The sequence below is a fragment of the Lepidochelys kempii genome, chromosome 27, assembly GCF_965140285.1.
Source record: "Lepidochelys kempii isolate rLepKem1 chromosome 27, rLepKem1.hap1, whole genome shotgun sequence".
NCBI lineage: Eukaryota > Metazoa > Chordata > Testudines > Cheloniidae > Lepidochelys > Lepidochelys kempii.
In genome coordinates this window covers 13,700,529-13,728,126 of record NC_136406.1, presented here as the reverse complement: position 1 = coordinate 13,728,126, position 27,598 = coordinate 13,700,529, and the positions used below count along the sequence as shown (strand labels likewise).

General features: G+C 53.1%; 2 protein-coding genes across 4 annotated transcripts in view; one reads left to right on the top strand and one right to left on the bottom strand.

Moving 5' to 3' along the window:
• SOCS7 (suppressor of cytokine signaling 7) overlaps window positions 1–15,800 on the bottom strand; it is a 33,422-nt gene extending 17,622 nt beyond the window's left edge. Inside the window, exons 1-5 of one of the 2 annotated variants that reach the window (XM_073326258.2) lie at window positions 14,970–15,800; window positions 6,929–6,993; window positions 2,058–2,162; window positions 1,305–1,406; window positions 215–345 (exon numbers count right to left, since the gene is read on the bottom strand). In XM_073326258.2, coding sequence (XP_073182359.2) covers window positions 215–345; window positions 1,305–1,406; window positions 2,058–2,162; window positions 6,929–6,993; window positions 14,970–15,748 — 1,182 coding nt within the window. In that variant the 5' untranslated portion in view covers window positions 15,749–15,800. The remainder of the gene's footprint in view (window positions 1–214; window positions 346–1,304; window positions 1,407–2,057; window positions 2,163–6,928; window positions 6,994–14,969) is intronic. The other variant, XM_073326259.2, reaches the window with a different exon arrangement.
• Window positions 15,801–24,925: 9,125 nt separating this feature from the next.
• The window catches only part of GPR179 (G protein-coupled receptor 179), a 37,033-nt gene continuing 34,360 nt past the window's right edge, over window positions 24,926–27,598 (top strand). For both annotated transcript variants that reach the window (XR_012156344.2, XM_073325677.2), the window contains exon 1: window positions 24,926–26,063. Coding sequence is in view for 1 of the 2 variants with exons in the window: in XM_073325677.2 (XP_073181778.2) it covers window positions 25,198–26,063 (866 nt within the window). In the remaining variant the exon portion in view is untranslated. The remainder of the gene's footprint in view (window positions 26,064–27,598) is intronic.

Below are 27,598 nucleotides of genomic sequence, written 5' to 3'. Positions count from 1 at the left end.
GGAATTTATCACTGGCAGGGCTATTGTTAGGGGAACATCTCTTTCCTTTTGTCCTATCCCCATCTCACGCTTACAAATCCATATGGGGGAAATAATGAAGCCCATAAGGCTGATTTCTGACTTAACCCACAAACAGTCCAACAATGGAGAGCCTTTGCCCACTGGAGGTCTTGTAAGAGTGACCCCAGATCTAGACCCAGCATGAAGCCCTTACCTTTTCCAATTCTCGCAAGCTAGCTGCAAAGCTGCTTGCATCTGGTCGGTAGAGAGGACACTGAAGATGCTGGGTGGTCTGGCTGTTCACTGCCTCTGTCGGTCTGAACGGCACGATCCGGGGAAATGCATCTGCAGGGAAACCACCAACAATGGCAGGCAACAGTCACTCATTAACAAGCAATACTGCAAAGAATAAGAGCCGCCCTCCCCAAACAGCCCCTGGATTCTCGAGGACAAAGCAGGCGCAGTGAAGCCATGGCATAAAAAAAGAAGCTTTACTGATGGATGGACAGTGTCCTTGGGAATGAGGACAGAGTGGGGAAACCTGGGTAGCAACTCCAAGGCAACTAATTCATTGTCTTCACCAGCTATTCACCGGTGTCCCCTCAGAGGGCTGTCCATGGAAACGCCAAGGCCTTTTCACCTGCTTTTAAAACTGATTGGAAAGGGATGTTGTCAAAGTAGCTTAGGCCTAAAATTTGACAGCTTAAAAAATTAGACACGGGAAGATAGGAAACGGAAGGTTAAATGATAGAGCCAGGTAGCTGCAGAGCCCTGTGTGTGATTTTACTCCAGTGCTACAAAACAGGACGTCTTTTGAGCCTAGGGAGCAAGTGTTGAGCCCTATTCCCAGAACTACACTAACACTAGCGGACAAGAGGCCCCAGTGATCAGAGAAGACACCTATTAGGCCACGCAGTGCATCCTGCAGCCATTTTAGGGTTAGAGGCTGTGATTCATGCACATTCCAGTTCTGCTGAACCTAAGGGAGGAAGTGGATATTTGAGAGTTGTCAAATGGAAGAGGGTACCTAGACTATTATGAGCAATGCAGACAGCCACACTGCACGTACAAATCAATAGTTTAAAAAGGAACCTAGAGGTCTGACTCAACCATGTCCCAGTATGTAGCAACATGGGTAGAAGACCAGCTCAATCTTGCATTAGCTGAACCGGCTAAGGGTCCAGCACCCAACCCTTGCTATCGTTCTTACAGGCAATACAGACTTCAGTAAGGCCAGACATTTGCCAAAACAGATTAGTCCAGATCTCTGCATAACGCAGCCTTGCCACTAAAACTAAGCTGACCTGGGGCATGGGGTGGAGGAGGCGGAGGCAGAGGGAAAGACTGCAGGGAAGACCCCATCGGACCCACTAGAACAGATGTAGGCAGCGTCCCACTGATATCATCTAGAAGAGAACAAAAGCAAGAGAGGTTCAGAATATAGGAAAGTAAGCGAGCTGCTACATCGCCAAGCACCTGCCAATGGAGCAAGAGCAAGCCCAGTGTCCAGCTCCGCCTACAGCGCTGAGCGGGACGGGAACGGATGGAACATTAGCCAACAGCTCAGTCTTTCACTAGCTTCTCTGAAGAGCAGATATTGATGTAACCTCAGAACTTGTCTCTCTGTCACCTGGATACATACACCACCTCTCCTGCAAATCAAGAAGTTAGTTTCTAAACTGGGTACTTAGGGAGAACATGGCTGCCAATACAAGATTAAGAACATCAATAGGTTTCTGAATGTCTAACGGCAGCGCAATATGCAGCCACGTAAGGGACATGCAAGTTTGAGTTTCAAGAAGCCAGGGAGTGCTGTACAGTTAGCATGCTAAACCCAGGAGAAAGGGCCCACCTCACAGTGTTCTATGCACAGCAGCAGCACTGGATATGGGACTGGAAGAAATTCTTTGCTTGGGAAGTAGAGATCAGTTTATCGGAAGGGATCCTGTAAGAGCCTGCATTGTACTCCAAAATGGAAAAATAATTCAGTCCCTACTACTTACAACCACACACACATGACCAGGAAGGAAATTCTAGGGGGGATGTATGTAGAGTACCTAGCAGGCTGAGGCTTCTCCGTGGTGGAGGTGGAGGAGTCGGAGGGTGAGGCGAGGTCAGTCCTCGCTGGGAGATGTCCACATCCACTAGTGACACAGTTTCACCTGAAGGATTCATCGAGAGAGACTGGTAAGAGTTTGCACCTTCTCCAGAGCATGCAAAGGGAAGACAGAGTCAAGCAGCAAGGAGGTGGCTTTAAAAAGTTTTGGAGGCCAGTTTCCACACAGGACAGAGGCCTCTGCTTCAGTCTCACATTAAATACTTTCAAGTTGAATTTCCCCATTGCACTGATTTTAAGACAACTCTGCCACAGCAGCTCAAGGGTCAGGCTCTAAGCAATAGTCAAGTGCGAGCAAATGGCAAATACCGATGCATGCTAGTGAACCCAACCTAAGTTCAGCATACACAGTAGAAAGTCTTCCAATAACACAACAGACTCAGTCATTTTGAAGGCTATTAACAGGCACGATTTCCAGGCTGACCCAACAGGCAGTGTGTTTGGGTGGCTGAGGCATACTGCAGAAGGGTGTTCCAAGCAAGGAGCTGGAGGGGTTTTGTTTTCTTTTTTTAAACTCTATTTGCTACATTAAACAAACCAGTTCTTGCCAATGCTTCCTAACGTGCATTTTATGCACACTCCTAGGTATTTGCTAGACACAAATGGAAAGACTCCAGTAGCCCAAGGCACATCTGATGAAACGGTCAAATTTTGGACTTAATAACACATTCATGTTTTTAGCTATAAAAGATATTTTCCCACCGACCACCCCAAGTGGAAGATAGTCAGCAATACTTCAGTGGCAGTTCTTTGATCACGTTCTTGCTCTCATGATATTAACTCTCAATATGCTTCGGTGGGTACTTCTGATTTCTAGATTCAGATGCTGACCACCACAGCGTGACAAAGACTCCCCTGAAGTTCTCTATGGCTTTAATGCTCACGAAGTGGTTTAAAAGGCCAATTTCATGCATTGGTACCTGAGGCCAGATTCAATAAGCCAGGGATGGGCATCTAGTAGCCCAGAGGCTGCAAACAGCCTGCCAAATCATTTTATTTGGCCCACCACAGCCCAGCTTGGGGCAGGTGCAATGGCCAAGAAGGGGGCAGGATGAGGCATCATGGGGGGAGGGCCTCCTTTACATGTAGCCATGTGGGTCAGGTGATGCTGTGGTGAGAGCTAATGGGCCACAGTGGGGTACCAGCCCCAGCCTCATGGTACAGGAGTCACCACTTCAGGGTAAGTGTGGGGCTGGCTCACCCTCTAACACCCCCTCAGGGGCTGCCACCTCCTAGGTGCGGGACCCAACCCCAGGTCACACACCTCAGCCTGCCAAAGGGTTTGAGAGGATTTTGTGGCCCTCTACCATCTTAAAGTTACCCATCCCTGCCAGAAGTCTTACAGACAACACTCCTGTTGACTTCAAAGGGAGTTTGCCCGCCAACAGCCTACAGAATCAAGTGATTTTGGGTTAAAACACCTGCTTACTGCTGCGGAGTAGCCCTTAAGATCAACGTCCTGCTTGAACCAAATAACTGGGAGAGCTGATCAGGCTTTTAGGTTACCTAGCTGGTATCAACCCAGGTGCTCAAAGGTTCTGGACCCCCATTGCCAGTGAAAGTAGTGTGACTTTTTATACATGTGTTAAAACACGTCTGAATAAAATCAAGGAAACATCACCAAAGCTAAACTACTACTATTAAACTAAACTAAGACTAAAGCAATCCAACTGACAAATCCACAAGTTAGTCCCACTATTGGATTGGACTCACATCAAATACTAAAAATAACCAAGCCTCAAATTCTAAAGAGGATTCTAAGCAGGTGGCTGTCTGTGTAGTTATAAATTCCAGCTAAACAATTTCAAAGTCAATCAAATCCATAACTTGCGGCTGGTTAAATATCTTAATACTGAAACTGAACCATCTGAACCACCACCTCAGAGCCAATTATACAGCTTCCTTCCTTCGATTTCAATTCTTGTGGGCAGCTAACTCTCTCAAGCCCTCTCAAGATGTAATACTTGCACTATTGTAGCACTCAGGAGCCCAGCCAAGCACTATGTAAACACTGAACAAAAAGGATAGCCCACTTAACAGAACTCTGGATAAGCAGAAGTTTGACAACTCTTGTTTACCAGAAATTACAGATGGCAATCTCAAGTCTGTGGATTTTTAAACAGAACACACTGAATAATTTTAGGAAACAAGATTGAAGGCGGTTTACTTGGGTAGCTTCTCTCTTTCAGGTGCCTTCTCCACGTGTGGGGGCTCACACCTCCGTGCCTACAGCTACACTTTCACTGCCACCCCCTAAAAATAAAGCTAAGTAAAACAAAAGACAGAATAAAAATACTTAACGTAAGGGGGGCTGCAAATGCATCAGCTCTCAGTCTTCTGGACTAGAAGCTAGCTAATTAAGGATCCAGCATTTCCTGCTAATGGGCCTCCAGGTGCAGGGAGAAACTGGCAAAGGAAGGAGTGGCCTGGTAGTTGAGGTCCTGACTTCCCCACCCCAAGGTGATGAGTCTTGGAGATTCTTGAACATAAGCCTCCCCATAGGTAGCTTATTGACCTGGAAGGCAAGGCAGGCTTCTTGCCCTTATCTTTGATTTCCAAGGCCTTTGGACAAGTCAGGTATGAGGCCCCTCTTTGATCCACGCAGCTTGGTCCAAGCAGGTTCTAATTAGGTCATCCTTAGTGAGTGTCAATTTTTGGAAAAGTCCCATTTAAATCAGCAAATGAACTACCCAGTGTTTTGCATAAGAGAACCTGATGTCTGTGAGCAGATAAAGATATCAATAATCCAGACACAAGACCATTTGAGGAAGTTGGCATGATCTTATGTAAGTGAAAAGGTCTTGAGATGACAGTCTCCAGATTACAGAAAGTTTCAACAAAGTTACAAAAAATCTTCTAAATAGCTAATCGGAAAAACCTGAGTTACAAAACCAGCCACAACATTCATTCACTGGCAAAATTAAAGTGATTTCAAACTTGTGATCAATTTAGTCATTTCCAGTTTCTTCTCTGCAGTTTCTCTGGAGAAAAGTTACTTTAAAACCCATTATGATGAAGTCCATTAAAGTTTTAATTTCTTAAAAGGTTATACAAGGTTTGTATTCCCACATATGCGCGCTCTCTCTCTCTCTCTCTCTCTCTCACACACACACACACACTGAAGATCCCAGGACACTGGCAACAGCTGAGGAGCTGGTGTTAGCAGTGTCAGCTTTGACAGTCTCTGGTTTGCAGAATGAATGCACATTATGCACATCTACAAGAAGCTAGGCATGTTACAGGAAAAAACCAAGCTTGTGCTGCTACCAAAATATTAAAATGACTTCTGGGGGCGGGGGGGTCTCAATTCACGAGGAAATGGAGAAGATGAAGAGCTATGGCTTGAATTCTCACCAGTCTCCGTTTGTGATGTTAGCTCAACTCACTCTGCCAGAACTAAAGGCTGGGAGGAGGCAGAATTCTTCATTTACCCATTCAAGGCAAGGTAAAGAAATGACCTTCAAGGTAGGCAGCTCTCGGCACTGTCACTGCTCAGCACAAAGGTCGACCAGAACCCTATAAAGGGACATCAGTATGTGTGCACTCCTCCTCCTTTCAGACACCAGGTACCGTACTTTCAATGCGCCTATTACTATATTAGCTGGGTTTCTATTGACACCTGAATCAAGAAGCAAATGGGATATGCAGGAAGCCCTTTGCTTTTATTTACAGCCAATCTGATCTCAACATCATACCAATCAAAGCTCTGGGCATCCCAAGAAACACTTAAAACCACAATACTGAAGTTGCAGTCTACATAGTCCAAAGCCAGCAGCCCCTCTTCTTCCACCATACATTCCCAGACAATTGCACTGAGGCACTGCCTCAGCCCTCCACCAAGGCCCACGCAAAGCCCACTGGTTTGAAGCATCCCCTAAAAGTAAACGGATTTGGGCCACTACAGACCAACAAGTTGGGAAGAAGCATTCCAAAGGGGCCCCTCACACAGAATATGTCCTCCAACCTGTCTGCTCTTTTCCACTCCGAGATCAAGCTCAAGCACCCACCTAATACCACCATAGCACTGGGTCATGGGGAGAGGTAGTCTCAGGCAGGACAGACACAGGAATCTAACCAACCCTTCTCAGCACCCAATGGATAAGACGCTGGCTCACTGCAAGCTTCTCTAACAGCAGGCCTTGATTCTCGATTCAGTTGTGCACAGCAACTGAGTAGAGCCACGTGACTATGCTTGTTGGTGCAGGAACACACACTGCTGTGATTGCACAGTGCCTAGGACAGGGTCCTGTGACATCTGCACCGATGCGGCTGGTACTAGTACAAGACCCAGTACAGAAGCGTGGCTTGCACCAGCGTGAAGATTCCTGCTTTTAAACATAGTAGGTCACACTGGGTATCCTGCTGTGGCTACAAGTACCAGCATGTCTAATGAAGACAGCCCTGTGTGTGCTAGAATCACAGTTCAGACTTCCGTTGCCCTCTCAACAGCGGAAAATTAAAAAAAAACATGAAGCAGAATGAGGAGGAGTTGTTCCTCAGGGCTGGTCTACACAGACTTGCTTCTGATTAACTGTTCTTGTTAAGAGAGTGTCCCCCACAGGCATTTAATACGGAGCAGCTACTGTGCTTTAAATTCACACCCTACCTTTATCCACATTAACTTTCCAGTGCAGACAAGCCTTACACTGGGTTCTTCTTTTAGGGGGTTGAGAGATTATAATTCCTGGTGGACTAAATAGCTCTTAATAGATGAATGGAAAGGAAGCCTTTTAATTCTCTGTAATTAAATCTAAAGAGTAACACACCTAAAAGTGTAAAATAAAGTGTTTCACTTAATCTTTCTATCCTTACCTGTGAAGAGGGGGCTGAAAGCAACCGGAGAAAAGGCACTTTGAGTTCTTGTCAATCGGGGTTTCCTGTTGAGAGAGAGAAAGAGCTAATGAATGAATACAGGAAAGTAGCAATTCTTTCTCAGCTCTGGCAAAACTGCAGCTTCATCTGCTGAAAAGCTGACTGAGCCTAGTCACTATACTTGCAATGCAGTTTAACATTTATGAGAACACCCGCTTTAGAAAATTTAAGTACAACAACCAATACACAAAGCTAAGTCTCAGTCTTCATACCACATCTCTAAATTGATAAGTAACAAGTTAATTTCAGGAGGAATGTCAGTTAGACTGTTAGAGCAAATATACTCCAACTTGAGTCGTGCAGCCTATTTAAAACTGAGGCAGTGTTATGAGCAGCTAATTCTTTCCCTAGGTTGGCCATTACATCAAGATGCCCTAGTGAAACACATATGATCAAGACAGAGTTACAGGTTACATGGGGCATGCCAAACCAGTTAACTCTGCGTTGACACACACCACATGCAAGCGTCACATGAGGTACACAGCCTCCTTGAGACAATTTGAGAGATGAGGTGAACCGTGGAAAAGCTGCTCAGCCCATTCAGCTACATGGAAATGTAGCTAAAACGTACCTCTGAGGACTCCCATTAAAATTTCCTTTCCAAAATTTACCTAGTATGAGGCCTACAAATTTAGCCATGTACGACCCCTGCCCAGTAAAAATTAGCCTGTACAGTATCCTTCACTGAAGGATCCTGAAGGGCTTTGCACAGTTGGGTATTATCACCAATTAACATAGGAGAAACGAAGGCAGAGTAGCTGTGACTTGCTCAAGATCCAAGTCCATTACAGAGGTGGGAACTGAAACTCAGAAGTCTCCCTTCCCGTGCTCTCTTCTAAAAATCTAGCTCTTTGTGCAAGAGGTGGTCTTGCAACAGTAACGACAGAGTTAAAAAAGTGGTCAGAATTCTCTAACTTGATCCCTTGCTTTATACTTGAAAGTACTATTTAGAGAGCCCAACCACATTGGTATCTGAGCACAGCCAATGCTGACCATGGACTGTTTTTTAAAAATAACCCTCCGGCAGGCAGGCCAGCTGGCCTACAACCTCACAGGAAACAGTTTTTTGTCCCACAACAAATAAAGAAACTAGCCTGTTTAAAGCTTGCTTTGCAGAAGTGTAGTTTCATGCTAGAGGCTGCAAGACAAAGTTCCTATGCTGGGGGGTAAGAAGTACATGGCTACTACTTGAGTGTTTCCAGGCAAATCAAGCCTGAATCTTGGCTTTTGTACAAGACATGATCTTAAAAGCGTGCTACAGAATTCTAATAAATGTCTCTACAGTGGTAGCTCCCAGTATCGCATACAGCCAGCTAATACCAGAGCACTGTCTTAACAAGACTCTACCCAGCTGCTGGCCACTTGAAAGATCATAGAATCTCAGGGTTGGAAGGGACCTCAGGAGGTCATCTAGTCCAACCCCCTGCTCAAAGCAGGGCCAACCCCCAATTTTTGCCCCAGGTTCCTAAATGGCCCCCTCAAGGTTTAGCAGGCCAATGCTCAAACCACTGAGCTATCCCTCCCCCCTCCATTGAGCTATCCCTCCTACACTACACTACTCCAGAAATCTCTACCCAGGCAGGATGAGTCAATTACTTAGTGCCAGGCTTCACAATTTAAGAGCAGTGCCATCCAAACAAACATGTTTTACTACATTCAGCCTTGTAACATGGACATGAAGATTTACCAGCCTTGACATAAGCCTTTCTTTCCCATCTTTACCATGATGGAAACGCCAATATTTTACTCGCCCATCCAAGAGAATCTCTCATCCTGGGCAAGTGGGATTTTACAAGGCTGACTGGGTTCCTCATGAGCTTTCTTCTCCACCTCCATTTTTAGATTTGCAAGAAGGAAGTGCTCTCCACAATCTGAATGCTACCCTTATATCCACTAGTAGGTTGTGCCTTTGTCCCTTGGCTGTCCTATCTCCAGCCTCTTAAGAAGCTGGTCAGTTTCAGAGAAAGTTAGCCCTCTCCCATCTTCTGCAAAGTGTTAAGCTGAACATGATATCAATTTAACCAAGTTATTGAAACACAGAAATCTAAGCTCCAGTTTTGTATCACCACACATTAAAATCGGATAGAGTGCAGAATATGCAAGTATAATCCTGCCTTTTCTGCAGGGCATACAAAATTCTGCTCTCCTTTATACCTGAGTAACTTCATTGACTCTGATGGGCTAGCACAGGTGTGAAGGAAGTATTTAGTTCTATTTTTGCAATTAAGGACAGTAGTGAGAAACACCATTTAGATACTGATCACTTTTACGGAATCACTTAAAAACAAAATAGTTTGGAATTAAACCTCTATTATTAAAGCCATATTTTATTCCTAGAGGAATGAGAATAGCAAGGAGTAGAAACATCTTGGACCTCTCTGTGCTGTTACTAAAATGGCTACATTTTTACGCTACCATTCTATAATCATGTAAAAAAAAAGCACCATGTGTTATTTCCCACTTCTAGATCTGCAGTGGGGTCGGGTCAGATCCAGAAGTGATTCACAAGGACTGGACTCTGCTACAGTTCACTTTTAAACTCAAATGATCTCTTCCAGCATTTCCTTTCCCTCTTCTCCTCAAGCACAGCAAGAGTCTCCAAATTATGGTGGAAAATATTAATAGTAATCAAGTGTGACCGGCAACAGAACACCGCTGCATCAGTTTAGCTTAGTACTGCAGAAGATCCCCTAGGCGTCCTGAGGGAGCCATAAGTGGGTATTAGGGTGAACGTGGCAGTTGCTAAAGAATGCTAGTGATGGAATTTCCAAGCGGCTCACATGGCATGAATGGCAAGCCTGAGCATCAGATGAGCCATGTCAAATATCACAGATGACATGGCTCAGACAGGGGTATCTTTAAATCATTAGAGATCAGAGGAGAATGTTTTAGGTTCAGGTGTCCATCAAATCAATAGCAGCTGAGACAACAGCCATGAGAACTCATATTGTTCTGGAGTAAGTTAGGACAAGGTGACTTAAGTCTTTTCCATTTCCAGTTTCTGTAATTGGTTCCAGACAGGCAGAGATGGTAGTAAGTTAAACTGGCTTAGATCAAAGTCCTAGCCAGTCATCCTCACTGGGGTCAGGTGGCATCTTCTGCATATGAACGCATAAAGGAATGTTAGAAGGGACTGTAAAGATCAGATCCTTGAGTGTTGGGTGGGCAGATGCTATATGTGAACTAGCTACTGTAAACCAGCTACAAGACTTGGGCCACACGCCTGCAACTGGATCCATGCAGGCAGCCTCTTGCTGAAGTCACTGGGACTCTGCCTGTGCAGATGCAGTTGCAGGATCCATGCCTAACTCTGCATCCCCACGTTTAATGTGAATAGAGCAGTGGTGCACAATGGCTTCAGAGAGCAATTTCTGTGTTGCAGCATTTAAATATCAATGCTCAGGCCCAAAGGCAGGAATGTTGCCACAGGTATTCCTATATTTAGTTGCAGTCAAAGTCTACCCCAGTTCATCAGAACGGACTATTGATCTTAGATAATGGGGTCAGTTTTCCTTTCAACTTTTGCTACATTTACTAAGCAGAGTTGTAACATGGTCCCTCAAGGAATCGGAATGCTATGGATTGCCTGGGCCGCAACTTCAAATACTGCGGATTCTGCTTAGCAGTAACATTTAAGAAAAAGTTGCACTGGGTAAACAGCTTTCTGCAATACAGAGACAAAACGTACTTAGCGTCAGTATCTTAGAACAGGAATTCTTTGGGAAGGATGTAGGAAGGGGCTGGGAGTCAGATATACTGACAGGAATCTGCCTGAAAGCTAAGTCGCAAGTCCAAGAATAGCAACCTTTGACTGGATCAAAAGTCAACTTTGAACTAACTGGAGAAGCATTCCCCTTAGATTGCTGCAGCCTCTTCCCCAGTCCTAAAATCAGCAAAGAGTCCTGTGGCACTTTATAGACTAACAGACGTATCGGAGCATGAGCTTTCGTGGGTGAATACCCACTTCGGCCCATGCATCTGACAAAGTGGGCATTGACCCATGAAAGCTCACACTCCAGCATGTCTGTTAGTCTATAAGGTGCCACAGGACTCTTTGCCACTTTTACAGATCCAGACTAACATGGCTACCCCTCCGAACCCAGTCCTAAAGTTAGTCTTCGTGGAACGGGTTTTTCCCAAAAGCTCTGAGTAGCGATAGAATTTGGTCAGGTCAGCCATCTGTGGCTCACTTTAAATGCCGTGTCCATACTAAAAAAAGATTTTAACGTTAGCTAACAAATCTTAAAACCCTGGTGCAGACAAGGCATGCCGCAGTATTAACATTCATTAGCTGACTGAGGTAAACCCAAAGGGAGAGCATAGGATTTACTTCAACCAGCTAACATGTGTTAGAACTATAAATTGCCTTGTTTACACTAGGCTTTTCACAAATGTTGAAGATTCCCTTTTTCTCCTAGTGAGGACAAGGGCAAAGAACCAACAGTCTGCACAGAACACCGCTGGCCATGAGGAAGGGAAAGTTGAGAAAGGGTACCCAGCACACAAGTTAGGAATCCTAAACATTTTTCTGTACTTTGAGGCAGCTTGGGAGAAGGAGAAAAGACACCATAACACCCCAGAGCGGAGGTTAAACCAACAAAAGAGGGGGCAGAAGCAGCTGTAAGAACCGTGGTGGTGCCCCATTGCTACAGCACAGCAGGTCCCGCAAACGTGGGCAATGCAGCACATGGTTCCTTGAAAGCAGCCTTTCTTCCTTCCCACATCTGCACAGAAGCAGATTGGGCATATAAGGCTGCAGACTTGGGCAGCAACCCAGACTAACCTACTCTTCTTCACTGGCACGAGACGGCATAAAGCCAAACTCTCTAGGAGCTAGCAATGGGTGCTCCATGACTATGTAGCCTCCTGGCAAGTAGGGGAACGGGAACAAAATACAACAGTGATGTGCCCTCTTTCCTATCCCTTACAAGAGCTCCATGAAAAAGTGCCCATGTGAACAGAAGGCACGGTTCAAATCTAGACCCTTTTGAAGGGACTTGTGAAGTTGGATTCACCACATTGAGCTAATCTTTGTTAAAATACTACCTAATGCGTACAGAATCCCATGCTTCTGAGCGCAAGAGTTGGAAATTGCAAGAGCAGTGACCATTACATTCTCCTACAAAAGGAAGAATCCATGTGGCAGTATGTTCTTTTTGATCTAAATCTGTTAATATGTAACTGATAATTTCACGCCACTTTATTTCAGTTCTCGGAAATCCTAAAGACTTCCAGTTCTGGTCAACAACAAGAACAAGGAATGAGGAAATAAACAAGTACATTAGCAAAATAGTGTCATTACAAGCAAATGGAATCTCTCTGCCATCTAAGGTTCATTTATGGTAAATGGAGCTCCCACACCTAAAGAATCACCAAGGCTCATCTCAGAAGTGCATTAACAGTACTTAATGCTGGTCAATGTGTTTGAGCCTTAAGTGGTAACAAGTTGACACTGCAATTTAGCCAAGAAGTTTAGGCTATATGATCTCAGAGGCTAACTCATGACATCCCCAATTTAGGAGAAGCCAGTAATTTCAGTCCCCCAGCCTACATCAGTAAGGTGAGCAAGGTTTTTGGCATATTGGCTGCACAGTTACCACAAACTGGTGCTCTGGACCACAACTCTCCAAAGGTTGTTTGCTACTCACACCTAAGATGTTGGGGGATTTTCTTGCTCACCCATCATAAACTCTTAAACTACATCTTTCATATGTCCTCTCTTCCCAAAGGACTTACATTAGACCAATCAATTCTCCTGGTCAAGGACTAGACTGTTTCCAGGGTCCATTAAATGCTGCTCCTGGGCTGACCAGAAACTTGCTTAAGATCTCAGTAAGGCACTCCCTGCCTCCCCACCAACAAAAGCCAAGTAATGTCACCTCACCACTACAGCATTCCCCGCTGCAGAAACAAGCATGCAGTCCCTGCAGCACCATGGCAGCTTGGAACTCCAAAGCCCACATGGTAACATGGAGAGCAGATAACAGGCCACCACATGAGCCCCTTTTGGTCCCAAATACTTCACTCCTCCTGCTGAAGCAGTTTCCTTTTGTCCCTATTAACTTATGCCTGTCAAAGGAACAAATACAAGTTCACTGAGTATGCAGAGCTCACATGTGACTATTCCTACTACAGCGCTGAATATTATTGCCGAAGTCATATTGGAAGTGGCCCAGGAGAACATAAGGCTCATATGGTTGCTCTTTGGATAACATCGATCAGCTCCACAATTCTTTTAATCAATGGCTCATGAGATAGGTGCTGACTTTAGCGTCCCAGGAACAAACAGAACAGAACAGTTCAAACACGGGTTCAAAACCCTAAAGTCACCAGCTGATAGAGACAGCAGCACTGCTAGTATCACCAAGTCTACAGTAAAATTTAGATTGGGATACTAGTGCTTCCTAATTTTAGGACAAAAAGAGGGGGGTTCATTTAGTTGGCGTTAACGGGCCACTCTACCTTGAATGGTTGCTTAGAATGTGCGCTAACAGCTTATGCTAAACACCCTGTTCCACTTCATATTTAGCTGGGACGCGAGGACTATCCTTCCCAGACCCGAAAAAGAGCTCGGTGTAGCTCCAAAGCTGGTCTCTCTTACCAATGGAAGTTGGTCCAATAAAAGATATCACCTCTCCCACCTTGTCAATCCAAGTACAAGACAAGAGACAGCAAATGGACAAAGACAAATAGATGGGGGGAGGAAACAATGAGCCAGGAAAGGCGAGTGGTCTCCAAAGTGGGGTGCGCGCAAGAGCATCCTGGGGGTGCACGGCAGCTCAGCTCTTCTCCGCTCCGTCTTCATTGGCACGGCAGCAGCAGCTCTTTCTTTCCTTTTTTTTTTTTGCTTCCCTAGAGCTGGCCCTGGGGGTGTGTGATCCAAAAAGTTTGGAGACCACTAGTATAGGCAGCACAACAGACTGTGGTCTCAGCACACTCCAAGCCTAGCCACTGTCAAGTTTGGTTTTTTTTTTTTTTTTAAAGGCATGCCATGACTGCCGTCACTAACCTAAGAGCTGGCGTTAGAAAGCTCTAGCAGTAATCAATGGCCTGATGAACTAAAGCCTTCCTCAGCTAAGAAGTTCTGCCCTGCGGGTGCATACACCAGATACTACAACAAAGCAAGAACCCAAAACCCCATGGCTCATGCTCCTGGACATTTACCAGCTATTCCCTCCCAGGTGCTGCTCCCAAAGCATTGCTGAGAGTGTATTCCTGCTTACACCTACATTTGATGTGCCTGAGCTGTGTTGGTGGGAATGATGAGCCCCCTCAGAGGAGGGACTGAACAGCAACAAGCACTACATTGGATATGCATAACCCATGCCCTCCTTGGACCTTTGTGCCGAGAACACACTCCTGCCGCATGCCTGTCCATGGAGCTGAACAGGCATGCCAACCTCCTCCCGTAAATGACAGGAACATATCCTACAGCCTACCCCATGCCCCTTCTTGTGAATGGACACTAAAGCATCCTTCTGCCTCACACCATGGCACGCACTTGCCATCTCCCATACCCACCTCACCCCCCCCCCTTACACTGAAAGCACATACGATGGCAGGCAGCCTCCCCATCCCTCTGCCTCCCTGGCATTGGGGGCGTATACCCTGGCGCACACACACCTCCCCAATATGGCTTCTCTGGACCCTTGCACAAAGAGCATAGGGCAGGGCCTGCACCCTGCCCTCATGCCCCATACCCTTAGGCCGAGCCCAGGCTGTTGCTTCTCACACCTGCCCCCAGCTCCGGACTCCTCACAGCTGCACCCACAAGCCCACGCAGAGCCTTGCATGGAAAACACAACCCCCCCCCCACCCCAGTGCATCAAGAACAAGAAGGGGGGGCATCCCCCCCCCCCAAAGGCCTTGCTCCCTCCCAGCTGTCAGCAGGACGCTGCACGACCACGGCCCCTCGGCTCCCTGACGCCTTGGGCGCCCAGCGCCTCGCACCCCTCTGCGGTAAGCCCGCCCGCCCCCTTACCTGGCCGCGTCCCGCTCCCGGCCCCGGGGGCTGGACACGTCGGTCAGGCTCCCGGCCGAGGCGGGCAGCTCCCCGGAGCGCCTCCTGCCGGCGGCGGCGGCGGGCTCCCCCCCGGCCGAGGCGCCGCTGCAGCTCTTGGTGCGGAAGAAGCGGCTGAGGCGGATTTTGAGCGAGCCCTTCCGAGCGCCGGGGGGCGCGGCGGCGGCGGCCGGCGGCTGGGCCCGGCCCCCCGGCCTCCCGCCCACGGCCCGGCCCGGGCTGCCCGGCCCCTCCTGGGCGCAGCTCTCGGCCTCGTCGGGCTCCAGCGCCTCCAGCACCAGCAGCGCGTCGCTGGTCTCCTCGGCGGCCGGGCCGCCCGGCGCGGGCAGCAGGCGGAGGCAGGGGCAGCCGCCGCCGCCGCCGCCGGGCGCCTTCCCGCGCTGCAGCTCCAGCGCCGCCAGCTGCAGCTCCAGCCCGGCCGGCGGCAGCGCCCCCCAGCCCGGCTCCCCCGAGGGCTCCAGGGCGCAGCGGTGCCGCGGGCAGAGCAGCTCCGAGGGGCCGGGCCCGCCGCCGCCCGCTTCGCCCGGCCGCCCCACGTTGCGGAACACCATGAGCTGCGGCGGCGGGCGGGAGCCCCTCAGCGGCGGCGGCCCCCCGGCCGCGCCGCCCTCCTCAGCGGGGCCCTTGCCGCCGCCGCCCGGCTGCGGCCCGGCCCCATAGCCCAGCAGGCGGCTGAGCACCCGGTACGAGGCCGCCGCCGCCGCCGCTTCCCCCTCGTCCCGGAGCTCGGCTCGCCGCATCCCGCCCGCCCGGCTCGGGGCGGCGCCTCCCCCGCCCCCCGGGACCCGCCGCCGCCGCCGCCGCCGCCTCCCCTCTCCCTCAGCGGGGGGGGGGCACTGCCGCCGGCCACGCCCCCTCACTTCCGCCGCCGGCCACGCCCCCTTCGCCCCCGTTCCCTCCCGCCTCAGGCCGCGCTCCCGGCCACGCCCCCACCCCTTCCCGCCTGAGGCCGCGCCCCTCCGCTGCGTCCCTCGAGCCGCGTTGGCCCCGACTTCCATAGGCCCCACCCCCTATCTACGCCACTCGCCCTACGTCGGCCCCGACTTCCAATAGGCCGCGCCCCCTTCCCTAGGCCGCACCCCCTATTCCGGCCTCATGTTGCCCCGCCCTGTCTCCCATAGGCCGCGCCCCCTGACAGGCCTAGGCCCCACCCCTTCTCTCATCAGCCCCGCCCCCTCCTGAGTCCCTGTCCCAGGGCCAGCCCTTTGCTTCCCCTAGCCTTCCCCCTGGAGCTGGGCCTGATGTTGGTTGGGACAGGCGCTGTCGGTGGGGTGGGGCTTAGCCTGCCCTCTGGTTTCCCCCGTCCAGCCCCTCACTGTGGCTAGGGTGACCAGCTGACCCGATTTTATAGGCACCGCCCCGATATTCGAGACTTTGTTTCATAAACGTCCCTGCTACCCCCCCTCCCCGTCCCGATTGTTCACACTTGCTATCTGGTCACCCTCGCTGTGGTTCATGAGCACATCCCCCCACGGCATTTGCAGCCTTGTTGCCTTCAACTCAAGCCATGTTAGCGAGATGCGGATTATGACCTGAAGTGACACTGACCCGTCTCCTCTGATTGCCCCTTTATGTTTCCTTTTCCATCAACCATCTTCTCCACCCGTCTATGGTCTTAGGCCCCCCGGTACTGCAAGTCGTTCTGCACAGGCAGCTCAATGCATCCTCAGTCACTGATGATCCATTTGCAGGAACAGGGCTTAACTCTCCCCCACTCTCCATTCCTCTCTCTCATCCCTGCGCACACCAAAAATAAACTGGGTTCAAAAAAAGAATTAGGTAAGTTCATGGGGGACAGGCCCACCAATGGCTATTAGCTAAGATGGGCAAGGACACAACCCCACGCTCTGGGTGTCCCTAAATCTCTGACGGCCAGAGGATGGGGCTGGATGATGGGATGGATCACTCAGATTGCCCTGTGTTGTTCATTCCCTTTTAATCATCTGGCACTGGCCACTTGTCAGAGACAGGATAGCGGGCTGGCTGGACCATTGGTTTGACCCAGTATGGCCCTTGTTTTCTTCACTTGGATTAGCTCACCATTCTCCCCCTATCCCGTCACAGCTCCCACCTCCCTCCTGTCTCTATAACCCCAGACCCCCACACCACCCCCATCCCTCACAAAGTATTATTTAAGGTCCCTATTCGGTACCAGTAACATTGCTCCTTGATCTGCTCCTCACCAGGGCTTGTTACTGACTCGGAGCCCCAAATGCTGCAGCCGAAAAGAGGAGCCTTTGTCAAGCACTTACAAGTCCAGCAGAGGCTCAGACCCTTCACATCTCAATGTAGGAAGTGCTAGAGAGGCAGCATGACCTAGGGGGTAGGACACTGCTCTTGAACTCGGGGGACTTGGGGTCTAGTCCCAGCTCTGCCATTGGCCAATGTGTGTGAGCTTGGTTCAAGTGCTTCACTTCTCTGTGCCTCCTCTGATTAGGCTGTAAGGTGCGTGGGACGGGGTCGGCCTTCGCAATGTGTTTGTACAGCGCCATGAGCCTTGATCTTAGCTTGGGCTTCTGGCAAGCTGCTGGCACATTCTGGAGCCCACCGGGCTTCCCAGGGGCATTTCCAAGTCAGCTGGGCTCTTTGCTCCTTTTGCGGTGCTTACCTTGGGTCCACAGTTTCTTCCACCCATTTTCATTTCCTCCGCTCTTCCACCACAGCCCCATCCCCAACACCTCAGCCTACTCCCTCCGACCTCCCCACGCTGCCTGCACCCTGTGCCGGGGAGGGAGTTAAAATCTGTTTTTACTGAGCACCAAAAAAAAAAAAGGGTGGGGGGGTTAGGTTTTTTTAAGCAAGGGATGAGCCTGGTTTCTTGGCCCCTATGTATGTGTGTTGGGGGGGGCTTGTGGAACTGGGGCCAGAGTTACATGGCGCAACACTGTTCAGTTTCAACTGTATCAAGGGGGAAAGCTCTGAGTGGCAGCCCCACTTTGCTAGTCACCCCACACATCCTGATACGGCCAGAGGAACTAGGGGCAAATTCATCCCTGCATCAGTGCTTGCACTCCCCTATTCAGGGGGGCACAGGATTGCCAGGACATAGGAGAGCCTGGTCGTGCCCTCTACCCGCCCTAACATACCCTCTTCCTGCCCACTGCACCTGCCCAGAAGCCCATGGTGTGAGGGGTGGAGGCGGGGGGAGCCTACTCCCCAGGCTCTTTGCACCAGCCTCACTAGGCAGAGTTGAACCCAGTGCATACCCACCCCTGCAGCACCCTGGGTGAACGAGTGAGCTCCTGCCTGTTCCCTCCCCTGGTCATCTCTGCAGCTGCCTCCTGATTCACACACCTCCCAGCAGGGACCTCTTCACTGCCACAGTCACGCCCCGCGCTCAGCCCTGCTGCAAGACCCCCGGCATTAGGTGCTGGCCAGGAGAGGAGTCTGCCCAGCCCCCTGCCCACTCAGTGGTAGCTGGGAAGTATAGACAGGAACAAGGGTGGGGTAGCTAGCCAGATGCCAGGAGCTCAGAGAGGAGACAGGGCTGAGTGCAAGCACCATCCCTGCTGCCCATAGAGACACCCCCTTGCCCAGCCCTTTGCTCCCCTGAGCAGTTCTCTATATAGATGCCCTGAGTTCCCCGCACAGCCTGAGCGGGCGCCCAGCCCTTCCTCTGGACTCACCCTGGGAGAGTGACTCCTTCCTGCCGGCTAGGTGCTGCACAGAATCTGGCCCTTGATGATTCCAGAGACAGGAGCAGACCTGGAACCTCCCCACTGGGAGTTAGGTCCCGAGTTGAGGCTCCAGGGTCCATGTGTTGATGCAGTTTCTCTCCTGGCTGCTGAGCACCTGCAAAACACAACGCCTGGAGATCCAGACTCAGCCCCATAAAGGAGGAAAACGAACACGGGCTCACGTGGCGCTCCGTGGCCTGGCACGTCAGCCCTAGTGCTGGCAGCGCCACGTCCGGGTCTGACTCGCAAGAATTCACCCCCCTTTCGCTGCACAGCGGCCCGGTGTTTTGCGGTGGTGTGAGCAGGGGTCCTCTAGAAACCAACCGTTTTCTTCTAGAACCAGAACCTCAGACCCCAACCTGGCCCACGGGGACGTTTAAATTCAGAGCCCACATCTGCAGCCTGGCCCCGTCTCCAGCGTTCTCCTTCCCGCTGCAGAGCGGGCAGGACAAGGCTCCCTCGTTGACCTAAACTAAGCCAGGGGGAGGCGCTAGAGATCAGGGTCCTCTTTGTAGGGCGTGATGAGAGGGTCTAAGGCAGTGGTTACCAAACTGTGGGGCATGACCCCAGGGGGGTGTGGAGGAAAGTTTGGGGGGGGGGCTGGGCAAGCCCCCACGGGGGGCAGGGAGGGAGCACCACCCAGCACCACTCTGCCCCCAGCTCACTCCTGGTCCCGGCCCCGACCACAGACCCTGCAGCGCTGGCCCTGGCCCTGACTGCAGCCCCGCTCCCAGCCATGGTGCCGCTCCTGACCCCAGCTCCCAACTGTGGCTCCAGCCCTTCTCCTGGCCCTGACTCCTGACCACCGCTTTTGGGAGAAGGGGAGTGCGGACCAGTTAAGAGGGGGTGGAAGGGGAAAAGTTTGGGGATCACTTGTCTAAGGTAGCAAGCATGGCACAGTGCAAGGCCCTGCCGCTAGGTGCTTCCACAATACAAACTGGGAGTGGTCTCCTGCTAGTGGTAAGGCGGTTATGAGACTGTTACTAGATCTAATAACCTGAGATACTCCTTTAGCTCAGCCAACAGAGACTCGTGCTTTTGGTGCTGAAGGCAGGAGGTTCAAAACCTGCTACTGACCTGAGCAGGACTAGCTGCCTCCACAACGTGAAACCACTTCTGTGCTCACTGTAGGAAACGGATTGCCTGTGACATCCGGCCAAGAGAAAAAGGGCAGGTCCTGGTGAATTGCAAAAGATGCGCTAAGGTGCTACTGCAAAGCAGGTAGTTTAATGTAACAATATGGAACTTTACAGAAAAGGGGCTTAATGGAAAACCAAAGCTCTGATGAAGTGAGCTGTAGCTCACGAAAGCTTATGCTCAAATAAATTGGTTAGTCTCTAAGGTGCCACAAGTACTCCTTTTCTTTTTGCGAATACAGACTAACACGGCTGCTACTCTGCAGCCCAGCTTTGCAGCTGGGGTAATGGAATGGAGAATGCAATTGACTTTCACATCATTACATGCGATTTGAGTTAAGTGACCAGAATGCAAGAGCTGCATTCGGAGAGAGTTAAGCTGAGCACGGGGGGGGGAGGGGGGAGGGAGAGGAGGCACATTGCTTCTCCCAGCATCCCAGATCCCTTTAAATGATGCTAGAAGTTAGACCCAGCAGCGCCACTGACCGCCCGGCTGGCTTAGGGTTGGCCCTCGAAAGTGGCCGTTTCAGCCCAGTTGCGTTTTTGGGAGAAGGATTAAGGGCAATTCTCTGAAGATACCAGTGAAGGACGGCATGAAACAGCAGCCAAAGCAACTAGGGAGACATTTTCCAAAGCCCCCCATGATGCTGGATTTTTCAGGGTTGGGTCAGTTCCCTCCGGACAAATGCTCTGCTCTGATTGCAAACTTTAATCTGCCAGGGCAGGCCACGTCAGTCAGGAACATGATCCCCATTTCACAGACGGGGAAACTGAAGCACAGGGTGGGAGGGTGAAGACTTGCCCAAGGTCACCCAGCCCAGCTTGCTGGACTTACACACCTGGACTCTAACCACTAGGCCGTGCTTCCCGTTCCTGTTAACTGCTTCCCTAGGAGCGTGCAAAGGGGCACAGTGCTACATGATGCAGGGAGAAGTGCAGATTCATTTAGCAGCCCGGGGCGTGTCTGTTTCCCATCTGGAACCCTGTCTCCATGGAAAAGGGCTCCCGACGCTACTATTTCTACAGTGGGGAAATGATGCATGCGGTATTATTACAGATAGACACCTAGATCCAGCAGCCCTCTCAGGGTGCCAAGCAGGACAGGCTGCCCAGTCCACGTGAGCAGGAGATGGGCACTAAACATAGACAAGGGAGATGCAGCATCTTCTTTGTGCTGAGGAGGTGCGTAGCTATTTGCTCCCCTCTTAGGCCTCTCTCCTGCTTCGCGGCTCCCCGGGCTCCCCATCACTTTGTAACTTGCAGGCCTGTGAGCCACACCTTGCCCCTGCACTAGCAGGATCAAGCCTGCACTGTGATCTCGCAGGACAGGTAACCCCTCTGTGCCTGGGGTGTCCTCTCTGTAAGACATGGGGATGACCTGCCTCTTGCGGGGGCTGGGTGGCTGCATTCCTGTGTGCAGAGTGCTTTGAGAGCACTCAGGGACTGGTGCTTTGCTGCAGAAGGGTGTAAAGAGGGAAGCATAGTCATAGCTAGGATCTGGGTTTGCTTCCTGGCACGCGCTATCTCAGAGTGACAAGCTGTGTGGGACCAGATCTTTCAGAATTGCTCAGCCTAAATGAGCTCTTCTTGAACATCTGGCCCTGGCTGTGGGTGCTCGAAAATCTCTTCCTTAATCGTTCAGTGCCTCAGTTTCCCCATCTGTAAAATGGAGACCTTAATACTCCATTGCTCCTGCCCCTTGTCTATCTAGACCACCGGCTCTTCCAGGTGGGCCCTATCTCTTACCATGTGTCTGTGCCAGGCCCAGCACCACGGAGCCTGATCTCAGGTGGGGCCTTCTAGGCTGTATTGCGACATAACAGCCCTGTGAATCCGGGGAGTGTTCTCCAGAGAGGGTTTCTAGGGCCAAGGTCTCTCCCCTGCTTCATCAGAAGCCGAGTGATTCCATCGTGGTTTGTGTCATTCCCCCATGGCACCGACACCTTTGCTATTTAGTGTTCACCTGGCCTGCCCCAGGGCACAGCGTGGGCTTTACGGCTGCGCACGCCAGCCCATCCCTGCTGGAGGCCCCCACAGCACATGCAGGTGAGGCAAAGGGCTGAGAACTGAACACTTGGGGCAGGAGTGAACTATGGGCATGTAGAGTTAATGGGAAAGGGGACTTCTGTGATGTAACAGCGCCCCCTGGTGACACAAAGCCAAGCGGCTGGGCAAGGTGAAACCCTGCAGTGTGTGTGGTGGGGGGGAGTCCTCTTGCGGGGGATGTTCAGCCGTATCCAGCCAGGTCATGAGGCGATAAAGCCTTTGGAGCTTGTGGGGGTTCAGGCGCATCCTTCCCAGGGACCCGGCTGCGTGGGACATCCCGGTGCATTTGCTCCTCCACGGAGTTCGATGAGATCGGAGCCGCAGTCAGCTCCGGCAGGTGGGGATTGCAGGGCCCGTGGGCAAGCAGCAACGCTGAAAGACTTTCCCCCGATGCCCCATCACCCTTCAGTTCAACCCTCTCTGGGCCTGACCCAGCAGCCGGCACTGAGCGAGCCGATTTCGGACACAGCTAAGGAGGCTCTCTAGGGAACAGTTCACACATTCCCACCTAAGCCCGTCCCCACACACCAGGCCGTGGGTGGATGGGTGCCCGTCCCAGTTCTCCTCCCCGTCAGCCTGACTCCAGTGGGATTGAGCCGGTGCTGCTCAGTGGCTTGGGAATCGTGCCCTGGCAAGCGCTCCAGAGCCCACTGGGCAAAAGCATCGTCGTGACGGGCCCAGGGCCGAGCCTGCACGCCCTCGCCATGGGGAAAGCCCTAGACGCTCCCTCCAGCTTTGTCACTGCTGCCGATCTGCCCGGTTTCCCTCCTTGCTCATTGCGGGGATTCCGTAAACGAGCCAAATGCCATTAGCCGCAGGCAGGCGCCAGGCGCCCCCCGCCCACCCCCAGGTGAAGTCTGTTGGCCGGACAGGTTCAAGTGCAGGGGGCCATCGAGGTGTTAAAGCCGGGCGCGTCAACGCTCGTGAGACTGCGGCTCAGGTCCTTTTCCACAGAGCCGAGGACCTGGCTGGTAAACGTGCCAGTCCAACCGAACGACTCGACGTGGCATGACAGCACCACCCTCTGTGTGCTGATGGGGAGGCAGCAGCGGGAGCTGGCCGCACGGGCTAGCCGCTGCAGAACACGGCCATGCATCAGGGGATCTGGGTCCTCTGCCTGGCTCTGCCACTGACTCGCTGTGGGACCTGGGGCAAGGCACATCGTGCCTCAGTTTCCCGCCTTCACAATGGGGAACAGGCTAGCTAGGCGGCAGATCAGGACACAGGGTTAGATAGAGAGGAGGAAGCAGGAGCCATCAGCACTGTGGGTGTGGCACTGGCCGAGCGGAACCATCCCTGGGAGAGCGGGATTCGGTTTAAGCCTAAATCAAAAGGCAGCAGCCTCTGCTTTCCCCCTGCTCGGGGGATCCAGCACATCGGTCGCTCAGAACCATCAGCCCAGTCCTTTGAGCTCCGCTCCAGCCCCTCCTTCCCCATTCGCCCCATTGACTTGGATGGAGTCACTGCCCCAGGCTGAGCGGGGGGAGAATCAGGCTCCCAGTCCACAAGCAGAGGTGCACCCCCAACAGCGGCTTGTCACCTTCCTCTAGCCTAAATCAAGTGGCTGCAGATGCATGGCTGTCCCCTTCACCCTGGAACTCTGATCCCGGGGCCCCAGGTGTGAGGGTTACACCATCCCGGGTCCCTGTCCCTGGGTGTGAGGGTTACACCCTCCTGGGTCCCTGGCCCTGGATATGAGGGTTACACCATCCCGGGTCCCTGTCCCTGGGTGTGAGGGTTACACCGTCCCGGGTCCCTGTCCCTGGGTGGGAGGGTTACACCGTCCCGGGTCTCTAGCCCTGGGTGGGAGGGTTACACTGTCCCGGGTCTCTGGGTTGGAGTGTTACACTGTCCCGGATCTCTGGTCTTGGGTGGGAGGGTTACACCGTCCCGGATCTCTGGTCTTGGGTGGGAGGGTTACACTGTCCCGGATCTCTCGGTGGGAGGGTTACACCGTCCTGGATCTCTGGCCCTGGGTGGGACGGTTACCTGCCTCCTCCTGGTTCATAAATAGCCGATGTCTGCAAAGGACTCTGCGCCCTGCAGCCCGGCTTAGCCTGTAGGGGCCTCCCAGCTCATCCCCCCATTCCCAGCAGCCAGGCGTGTGTGCTAACAGGCAGCTGAAGCAGAAACTCTTGTCCGCAGGAGGGGAGGCCGCTCCCAGCCCCCCCACCCCCCGCCGCCCTCCTCTCCCTCGGTCCAGTGCCCTCGGAACAACCCGTGCAGCGGGGGGGGTGCCGAGCACCGTCCAACCCAACCCTACGCCCCGCATCGGGCAGACCCACTTCGAGCCGGGGCTGCGGCACCCCCGGCTCTGGCGCTCTCCCTCCCGGATGGCCTCTCGCTCGCTCTGTCTGTGTCTCGGTCCCTTTTTCATTCTCTCCAGCCCACTCCCCTTTCCGTCTGCTCCCCGCTTCTCGCCCCAGGCCGCCAGTCACGGACACGCCGCCTGGTGACCCTGGGTGCGTAGCAGGCGCGGCTCGTGAGCCCCGCAGAGTGGCTGAACCCCCCCCCGCACACACACAGCCCCGGCCCCCGCCCCGGCCAGGCGGAGCCGAAATGGTTAATTCCATGTCGCGGCGTGATGCGAACAGCAGCGGGTGACCTTATAAATGCCCATCCTGGCCTTGGCGAAGCGATGAATGGGGAAGCGGGGTGGGGGCGAGGCATGGACAGGCTCCGTTGCCATGGAGCCCCATCTAGGATTTGCTCGCATCACAGCCAGCCCCAGATCTCCCTAATGGACCTAACGCAGGAGAGAGACTCGCCCTCAATCAGTCCCTGCCTCCGGCCCGGGGTGGATGTCTCCATTTGGAGCATTAGTGGGCAGCGAGGCGCTCCGGGGCGGGGAGGGGGGGGCGGGGGGAGGATCTGCAGCGATTTAAAAGCCTTCGCATTAGGTCCAGGCGTGGACGAGCGACCGGGGAGGGGTGGCGAGGAGGGCAGCGCCGACAGATGTACATAGTTTGGAGCCGGTGACGTCCGTTCCGTTGCCAGCAAAGGGGGGAGGGGGTGGCGGGGGGGGGGGGGGGGGGCAAAAAAAAAACAAAACAAACAGAATGAGCAATTGCGGGAGAGTCCTGCATATTTCAGGAGACGCAGAGGACACTTGGGCAGGCATAAATGCACACCGCCACGGCTTCTCTTAGCCATGAACCTGTCACCGCTTTGTTCTTCCACCTCCTAAGGGTCTCCCGATGCACCACCACTTGTCTGCGGGAAAGGGGGGCTTCTTCCCCCTGCCCGGCTTCTGCTGCCACTGCTGCTGAGATGAGCCCTGCCGGCTGCAGGGTGGCAGGCTCTCGGCTCTTTTGATCCCTTCACCCAGCCATGGGGGTCTGGCTGTGGCCTCTGCTCTGGGGCTTCCAGATGGAGCTTGTGTGGGGTGCAGGGATCTTCCAGCCCCAGAGGTCGCCTCCCCCCAAGGCCAGGACGCCCAAGGCGAAGGAATGGACTCCATCATCGTCCTCTTCCTCAGCTTCCACTTGGGTGCCCACCCCGGACCTGGACAAGGTGGACCTGGAGGGTTCTGAGGCAGCCTTGACTTTCCTGTACTCGGGGGATGCTCTGAGGCTCTCCCAAGCCAACTGCAGCCACCGCTTCGAGGTGCGGGATGGGGGCAGGGCCTCCAGCCCCCCGCCGGGCCTGCGCTCCACCCTGAGGGGGGCCACCGAGACCCTAACCCATGCCACCAACTTCCTCAACATGATCTTCCAGACCAATGACATCAGGGAGTCGAGCGTCAAGGAGGATGTGGAGTGGTACCATGCCCTGGTCCGGAGCGTCGTTGAAGGGGATCCCCAGGTCTACCGGGCTGTGCTGACCTTTGACGCCCACCCGGCGTCTTCCAAACCTCAGCTGATGCTCCAGGCCACAAAGGAGAACAACGAGATCCTGCTGCAGGACCTGTCCGCCTCTTCTGAGAGCCTGCGGAACCTGAGCTGGGAAAACCAGTGGTTCAACGGCCTGCAGGCCCAGCGGGGCCTTTTCCTGCACAAGCGGGTCCTCAGCAATGACCTCAAGAGCCTGGACACCCCCAAGTGGAACCGGGGCGACAGCTATGTGATGGACTCCAGCCACGTCAAGTGGTCGCTGCCCTTCCTGGAGTGCCAGGAGAGCAAGTTCCTGCCCAGCTGGATGGTGACCCTGTCCTCCTCCTTCTACGGGTTGAAGCCGGACCTGAGCCCTGAGTTCAAGTGAGTGGGGGCGACACCGGGGGGGTTGTGCCTGTGGGGGGAGGTGCATGAAGATGAGGGTGGGGGGGTGCTTGGGAAGGAGCATTCAGAGCGCTGCATTCCCCCTCCCCTCCAGCCCGCAGCCGGGGGTGGGCGGATTCTTTTCTTGTCTCACTTCCCTGGGCTGCAGACTTGGAGGAATTCCCCCCCACCCCCGCACTGCAGAGTGCAGAGCTGAGGGACCTGCCCCCCACCTAACTGGGGTGCCAAACTAGGGCATTCCCCCCACCTAACGTACCCCACCCCGGGGTGCCAAACTGGGGGATTCCCCCCATGTAACATATCTCCCCTGGATGCAGAGCTGGGGATCCCCCTCCTAATACACCCCACCCCGGCATGCGGAGCTGGGGATCCCCCACCTACAATATCCCACCTCGGGGTACGAAGTTGGAGATACCCTGACCTAAAATACCCCACCCCCATGTGCAGAGCTGGGGATCCCCCACCTGACATAACATACCTCACACCAGGATGCAGAGCTGGTGGACAGCCCCCCCCCGGCACTGAACGAACCCCACCTCAGGGTGCCAGACTGGGGGATCCCCTACCTAACATACCCCACCACGGGTGCAAAACAGGGGGATCCCCCCACCTAGCGTACCCCTGGGATGCAGTGCAGCGTGGTTCCCCCAGCCCCCACTCTCTGGGTGCAGAGGGGCCGGGATCCCTGCCACTTACATGCTCAGAGGTGCAGAGCTGCAGGAATTTCTTCATCCCACCTACGCCTTGGCACAGAGCTGCAGAGGTGCCCGTCAGCCCAGCTACCCAGGGACAGAGCTCTGGGGACCCCCTCTGGTCCATCGTCCTGGGTGTGGACCTGCAGGGGCCCCCAGCGTACACACCGCTGGGTCTCCACCACATCTTTCCTCACCCCTTCCCCGGGGTTTCCAGTGCCCTGGACTCTGCTGGAAGACAGGCTGGACGCCAGCTGACATTGTCACTGTATATTCAGGTGGTGACCCCAAGCCACAGCCCTGGCCAGCCAATCCATGGCTGGGCCCTGAACGAACCTGGCTCCATGTGGTTATTACAAGGGGGGGTTTGAGGTACGGCATGACGGGTCACCGATGGATTGGGAGCAGGGGGAGCCCTTTCACCCCCCTGGCCTCATCCCTCCTTTCCTGCCGCGGCTCACTCTGATCACAGGGAATTCCAGCGCTCCTGCCAGACTCCAGGCATCCTGTGTGTTTGGTCCTGCTCTGCTTCTGGGGGCTACAAGCTTCCAGCTGGCAACTCTGACGCTCGGTGCCAAGCCTCTGTGCCACCCTTGGCATCCCCGTCTTTCCTCCCAGGCTCCCCACGGGCGTCCTTTGCACGAGATCATGTAGGGGGAGGGGAGAAGCTATTTTCAGCCCCCAGAGTGGCCAGGGACCGACTGAAATGGAGGGGGCCTCAACCTCGTTTGCACCCCAGCATTCCAGATCTATCGGGGACCGTGTCAGAGCAGGGAGAGGGTGCCAGGCCAGGCCACCTGGTGAGCAGCAAAGGGTTAACAC